The sequence below is a fragment of the Aplysia californica genome, unplaced genomic scaffold (assembly GCF_000002075.1).
Source record: "Aplysia californica isolate F4 #8 unplaced genomic scaffold, AplCal3.0 scaffold00181, whole genome shotgun sequence".
NCBI classification, from domain to species: domain Eukaryota; kingdom Metazoa; phylum Mollusca; class Gastropoda; order Aplysiida; family Aplysiidae; genus Aplysia; species Aplysia californica.
Window position 1 is genome coordinate 71,314 of NW_004797451.1, and position 7,206 is coordinate 78,519.

The following is a 7,206-nucleotide window of genomic DNA, read 5'->3' on the forward strand; positions in this document are numbered from 1 at the left end:
ACACATACACATACACACACACACATACACAGACACACATACACAGACACACATACACAGACACACATACACAGACACACACATACACACACATACACACACATACACACACATACACACACATACACACACATACACACACATACACACACATACACACACACACACACACACACATACACACACACACACACACACACACACACATACACACACATACACACACTTCCCCGGTGGAGAGCCTCCAGGCCGTGGCAAACATACCACCACTCTCACTCAGACGCACACAACTCTCTCTACAATACGTAACAGAGCTCAACACCAGAGAACCCAGCACACAACTGCATTTTTAAAACAAACCCAGAAACCATAAACAAATTCCAAAACAACGATAAAATCATCAAACCCTACGGTCTCAGAATCCTTGAGGACCTCAAAAACTTACACTTTTCCAAACAAGACATCCAACAATTTCTTTTCCCCGACCTCCCTCTGTGGCACCTTACCAAGGCAAAAGTAGACTTACAGTTGACCACACACGACAAAGAAAGCACAAACACCAAAACATTTAAAGCAGAACATAAAAAACTTATAGAAAACGGCGCAGAGCTTATCTTCACAGATGGCTAAAAAAAAGACAATGTGGGCGCCGCAGCCCTATCTTCCAACAGTACACACCAGAGGAGACTCCCTCCTGAAGCCTCCATTTTCTCTGCGGAGGCCACTGCCATTGACAAATCTTTCCTTATCCTTTCTGACTCTGTCTTGCATCACCTCACTCACAAACTACACACTCCTACCCCCAAAATTAGTTAGGCTACAACAGAAAATTCACACCCTATCTAAAACAGGAAAAAATATCGTGTTTGCATGGATACCAAGCCATGTGGGCTTCCGAGGAAACGAGCAGGTAGACGACATGGTGAAGAAATCCTCATCCCTTCTGTCGGGATCAACGACGAACACTCTCCCACCGACTGACTTTAAAAATAAAGTCAAAAGTACACCTCCAGTCTGTGGGAGAGCCACTGGAAAAAAAAAAGAAAAATAATACTCTACAATACAAAACCCAAACTGGGGCAGCGAAATCCTTCGGACCTCTCCAGAAGAGACGAAGTCATTTTTACTCGATTGCGCATCGGGCACACGGCCCTAACAGACAAATACCTCCTTCAGGGAGATGAGAACCCGTTCTTCTTCGGATGCGACACAGATTTCACCATTAAACACATTTTAACCGAATGTCTAGACTTTGGAGAGATCCGAAGGAAATACTTTAAAAGCAAAAAAATTGCAACACATTTTTTCCGTCGTTGGTCCCAACAGAATTTTGAATTTTATGAAGGCCATTGGCCTTTATGGAAAATTGTAATATAGAACAAAATTGAATAATTAAAATTTTTTATGGAAGTTGTTTTAGTCTGTGATTATATATCTACATCAAATTTTTAATATTTTAACTTTTAAGATCAAATAACCCGTACATAGCCGTGCAGTAAACCACGAATAAAAAAAACAACCCAACTTGTGTTTCGCGCGCTCATATAACCTTATGCTGTTGCGAGCGCCGTAAAACCCCAAACTAAACAACGAAAAACCTTCAGTAGCCGTTCTGTGTCGGATGCGACACCGATTTTACCATGAGACACATTTTTACAGAACGTCTGGACTTCGGAGAGATCCGAAGGAAATATTTTAGATGCAAAAAATTGCAAGATCTGTTTTCCGTCCTTGACCCCAACTGAATATTCGATTTTATAAAGGTCATTGACCTTTATGGGAAGTTGTGTATGGGATTGTTTAAAAGATTTAATATTATTTAAAAAGTTGTTTTCAATTAATTTATTTACATCAAAATGTTATCATTATAGTAGAGGTGTTGACCAGAATCGGGCTGTGCAATGAACGGTTGCGAATAGAACCAACCTTTTTTCGCGCGCTCATATAACCCTATGCAGTTGCAAGCGCCGTAAAACTATTACTAAAAAGATTCCATCAAACACCTATTTCACAAAGGTCTGGTGTCGTTTTAAGTGACCAAAGCACTGCGTGTGGGAGGTTGGCGGGTGCTCTGGTGTGTTTGGTCCTTCTTTCCTATCAAGCATCTATCATCTTGATTTCCCCTCATTTTTGTGCTTATTACTTCCTTGTAACAACTCTAATCTTCGGCACTTTTATGACCTAATTGTGTTGCAAGTGCGGTAAAACTCTTACTTAAACTAAAAACACTTACGAAAAAAAAGTACCGCGTAAAATAGTTACAACAAAACGTTGTGAAGCAAAAAGCCACCAGAAGATGCAGGGTTGTGAAGAGTTTCACTGACGCACCGGATGTTTTTCTTTTGCAGGGCGTGCTGAAGCTGAGCACGGAGCTCCACTCGGCCAGGCAGCAGCTGTGGGGGTCGTAGTCGGCCCTGCCCCTCTCCCTCTAAATCTTCCCCTGGCAGCTGCCCCTGCTCCTCTACCTTTTAATCTTCCTTTGGCAGCTGCCCCTGCTCCTCTACCTCTTATTCTTCCCCTGGCAGCTGCCCCTGCCCCTCTTCCTCTAAATCTTCCTTTGGCAGCTGACCCTGCCCCTCTACCTCTAAATCTTCCTTTGGCAGCTGACCCTGCCCCTCTTCCTCTGAATCTTCCTTTGGCAGCTGACCCTGCCCCTCTTCCTCTAAATCTTCCTTTGGCAGCTGACCCTGCCCCTCTACCTCTAAATCTTCCTTTGGCAGCTGACCCTGCCCCTCTACCTCTTAATCTTCCTTTGGCAGCTGACCCTGCCCCTCTACCTCTTTATCTTCCTTTGGCAGCTGACCCTGCCCCTCTTCCTCTAAATCTTCCCCTGGCAGCTGACCCTGCCCCTCTCCCTCTTATTCTTCCTTTGGCAGCTGCCCCTGCCCCTCTACCTCTTAATCTTCCTTTGGCAGCTGCCCCTGCCCCTCTACCTCTTGATCTTCCTATGGCAGTTCACCCTGCCCCCCTCCCTCTTAATCTTCCTATGGCAGCTGACCCTCTCCCTCTTCCTCTGAATCTTCCTGTGGCAGTTCACCCTGCCCCTCTCCCTCTTAATCTTCCTATGGCGCCTCATCCTGCCCCTGTCCCTATCCATCATCTTCCTCTGGCAGTCGACTACGCCCCTCCGGCTGTGGTATTCAACAACCCACATGCTCCTCGAGGATGGCACCGGGCTCATCCAATGCCAGGCTTGCAGGCGACGTTTCCCATCATCATTGTTGCACCTGCAGCCTGGCATCCACAAGCTCCACCACCTTATGGCGTAAGTGTTTTGTTTTGTTGGAAATGGTTTAGATTTTCTTTTCTTTTTTTGTTTTGTTTTTTGGTTGTATTTTTGTTTTTGTACCCTCTTTTTTTTCTTGTTTGTTTTAGAAGTAAAAGTTTTACAGCGCCTGTAACTGCATTAAGGTCATTGGAACGTGAGGGACTCCAACGTATTTTACTGTATGGTTGAAGTTAAGGCTTCGTGGTCAAAATGTATTTTGCTTTACGATTGAAGTTGAGAATTCTTGGTCAAAATCCAATAGTAACAACAGACATTTTTATCGTTTTGTATAACAGTATTATCCGTATTTTTACTTTAAAGACCAAAAATGGAGAATTCTGTTAGGACCAACGATGGAGGAGAACAATTTCTTCAAATCAGTGCTTTTAAACTAATTCCTTCAGGTCTCTCCAAAGTCTGGTAAATTCCAGGTCGTCAGATCGGCATCGCATCTGACACAAGATTAATGTTCCAACCTTCCCCATGGCTCTTGGCAACCTGTTGTTTCCCGTTTTTATTCAGATAGGAAGTCCGCTTCTAAATGATTTTATAGATTATTTAGGTGGGGGTGTAAACACGCCTAATTTAAATAATAATGATAATGATGATGATGATGATGATGATAATAATAATAATAATAATAATAATAATAATTTTTCTTTTTCTTCTCTCACAGGCCTACAATTTTGTCATTCACGTGGCTGAAAGAGACATTGTAAACTTCATGGGGCAGCAGCAGGGACGGAGACAGTTGGTTCCAGGAGGCCGGAGACTGCCTCTCCCTCTCCCTCCTGTCCCTCTTCTACCTCTCCCTCCTGTCCCTCTTCTACCTCTCCCTCCTCCCCCTGCTGCTGCTGCTCCTCCTCACGCTGGCCAGTCTGTGTGGAAGCGAGTGTGGGCGTCTGTGTCTTCGTTTGTACGTTCTGTTTTAAACTTTTTTAGGTAGTGTGTGTGTGTGTGTTTGTGTGTGTGTTTATGTGTGTGTGTTTGTGTGTTTGTGTTTGTGTGTTTGTGTTTGTGTGTGTGTGTGTGTGTGTGTGTGTGTGTGTGTGTGTTACTAGAGTTACATGAAACGCTGTAGATGTTTCTTGAGTTTCATGAATTGTAAATGGCCTGACTCATGTCACGCTCATAACTGTGCCTGATCTACAACAGGGAACTGCTGCTTTTTCTTTCCAGATCCTTACTATTGTCATTTTCCTCTACTTTTGTATGTTTGTCACTCATTTGTGACCTGCTATTTCCGGGGAGCCTTGATAGTCGAAGCAGACCTTGTGTTGTTGAAGCTAGAGAAGGGAGCAGTCTAAGTCTGATTCCCTGTAAAGACTTCTCTGTTGACACCCACCTCTTGGCTCTCATATGACCTTTTGCAGTTGTGAGCGCCGTAAAACCCTCTATTATTTTTTTTAAAGTTACATGAAACGCCGTAGTTGTTACTAGAGTTACAGGAAACGCCGTAGCTAGCAAGGTTTAGAGCAAGGGTGTAGAGATTGTATGTGTGGGACTGTATGTACTCTTGGCTCTCTTAATTTGTCGGCCCATAAATCGCAGCTGCAGACAAACTTGTGCGGTGTCGCAGTCAGACACGCGAGAGATGTGAGTTGGAATCTGTAGTAGTACAAGGAGAGGTTTTGTGGGGGAACTCCACGTCGTCTTTCTGATGATACGTTGGTTGTGGGTGGTTGGCGGGTGCTCTGGTGTGGTTTGCTTTTCTATCAAACGTATATCGTCCTTATTGCCCCTCCATCTTTTTTATGTTTGTTACGCTCTTGTAACACCTCTAATCTTCTGGCGCACATATGGCCTTATGCAGTTGCGAGCGCCGTAAAACCTCTTCATTGCCCCCCCCCCCCCGGGCCCGAGTCGGCTGTGACTGGCCTGGTCCAAGTGACCCGATTCATGAGAATCTCGGAACTGTTGGAAGATCCACTTTCTGGTCATTCGAGAAATGGTCAAGACGACCTTTTTGTAAGTGGCGTCGGTGGCCTAGTGGTTAGGCTACCGGACTCGTAATCGTGAGATTGCAGGTTCGGGGGTTCGAGACTCAGCTCGGTCCGACATTGTGTCCTTGGGAAAGGCATTTTACACGAATTTCTCACTTGGTTCCGTCCTGTCGGAGATGGACGTTAAACTTGGAGGTCCCGCCTCTTAAATAATCTAACAGTGTTGATAGGGGCGTTAAACCTATACCCTTTTTACTTTCACCCATTTGTAAAAGAAGAGTGCCTTCGTTATCCGAAATGATTTTTTACTTTGCTTTTACTTTTATCCGCCGCTTATACCCCTTTGGGTGTCGCGGGAAGAAAAAGACGTCTCTCTGTCGCCAGCCGGAGACCTTGGGTCAGGGGGATGCCGTGGGTGGTTAATGTTTCCCTGACTCCATCTATCCAGGTCTTACTCTGTCGCCCTCTAGCCTTGTTGCAATTGAATTTTTTAAAATGTTGGCACGTTGTGCTGGATGGTGTGTTGGCAATCGCATAAGATGTCTAAACCATTTGATTCTTTGGTATTGGATGTGTTGCATGACATCATTTGAGCCCCTTTTCTCAGTTGACTGTGTTTCTTATTTTGTCTCGCCTGGTCTTGTTTACTGCTTTTCTTTCTAAATTCTGTTTTCTTCACCTGCAACTACTTTTGTCTAGCAACATGCACGCTATGAAGTGTGGGAATTCCCCGTTCTCATTTATGTAAGTTTATTCAGTGTTTAAGGCCATTGGCCCTCGTCACATTACACAAAACACTCATTTGATAGATAGTTTCCATAATAAATAAGTAAAGTTTGTAAACATATCTCTTATCACGGGTCAGACATTGCATATATCTGTCACTGGGCCGAGTCAGGCTGGGCGGGGGGTGGGGGGGGGGGGGATTAACAATTTGCTTTGATGGACAAAGTGTGAACAATAGAAATTAAAGTGAAATTCATCTTCAATTTCCTTAGAGTTACACCTCTCACATAAGGGCGAATTCGTTCATTTCCACCAATAGAGATTGCTATGTCATGGAAGGCTATCGGTTTTTAACAAAGCTATGACTTTTCTGCTCCAATACCGTGGGAGGTTGGTGGTGGTATATCCAGCTGTTTCTGATTTCTGTAGAATGGTTTGAAATGGGCTGCCATGTTACACCGAATTTAAATATTTTAACTTTTTGGCATTTTAAAGTAAATTAGTTAACCAGTCGTGAAGTGAACTTTTGCAAAGGTGAACAACTTGTGTTTCGCGCGCTCATATGACCTTAGCAGTTGCGAGCGCCGTAAAACCTTATACTATACCATACCGTCATCTCAGGTGTGTTGCAAGTGCCGTAAAACTCTTACTAAAACCAAACTTTATCTCAGTTGTTTAGCAAGTGATGTAAAACTCTTACTAAAACCAAACTTTATCTCAGTTGTGTTGCAAGTGCCGTAAAACTCTTACTAAAACTAAACTTTATCTCAATTGTTTATCATGTTCTTCGCGGATCCTAATGAGGCGTTACTAGGCGTCCGCTCTTTGTGGAGTATTCTAAATAGGAGCTGTGGGTGGTTGGCGGGTGCTCTGGTGTGGTTTGCTTCTTCTTTCCTGTCGAATAAGTATTGTTTTTGTCTCCCCTTCTCCTTTTTATGCTTGTTACTCTCTTGTAACATTCGGTTGATAGTGCCGTAAAACATCTACTCAATCAAATCTCTTGTAACACCTCTAATCTTCGGAACTTATATGACCTTATTGTGTTGCAAGTGCCATAAAACTCTTACTAGGGGGCTCTCGGGGCCTAGAGGTTAAGGTGTTTGCCGCTCATTCAATGATCCCGGGTTCGAATCCCGGTAGCAACTGAAAAACTTTTCTTCTCTAGAATTGTTTCACTTCACTTCTTTTCTTGCTTTCTGGCAATGTTCTGTCGTCTGCTTTCGTCTCCTCTTTCTGCCCCCACCCCTCACCTTTAGGCCCCGAGAGCCC

At 43.9% G+C, this 7,206-nt stretch overlaps 1 protein-coding gene across 1 annotated transcript in view; it reads left to right on the forward strand.

The window, feature by feature from the left end:
• LOC101849375 (extensin-like) overlaps positions 1-7,206 on the forward strand; it is a 71,481-nt gene that overhangs the window by 51,680 nt on the left and 12,595 nt on the right. The window contains exons 6-7 of the mRNA XM_035969775.1: positions 2,349-3,265; positions 3,673-3,688. Coding sequence (XP_035825668.1) covers positions 2,349-3,265; positions 3,673-3,688 — 933 coding nt within the window. The remainder of the gene's footprint in view (positions 1-2,348; positions 3,266-3,672; positions 3,689-7,206) is intronic.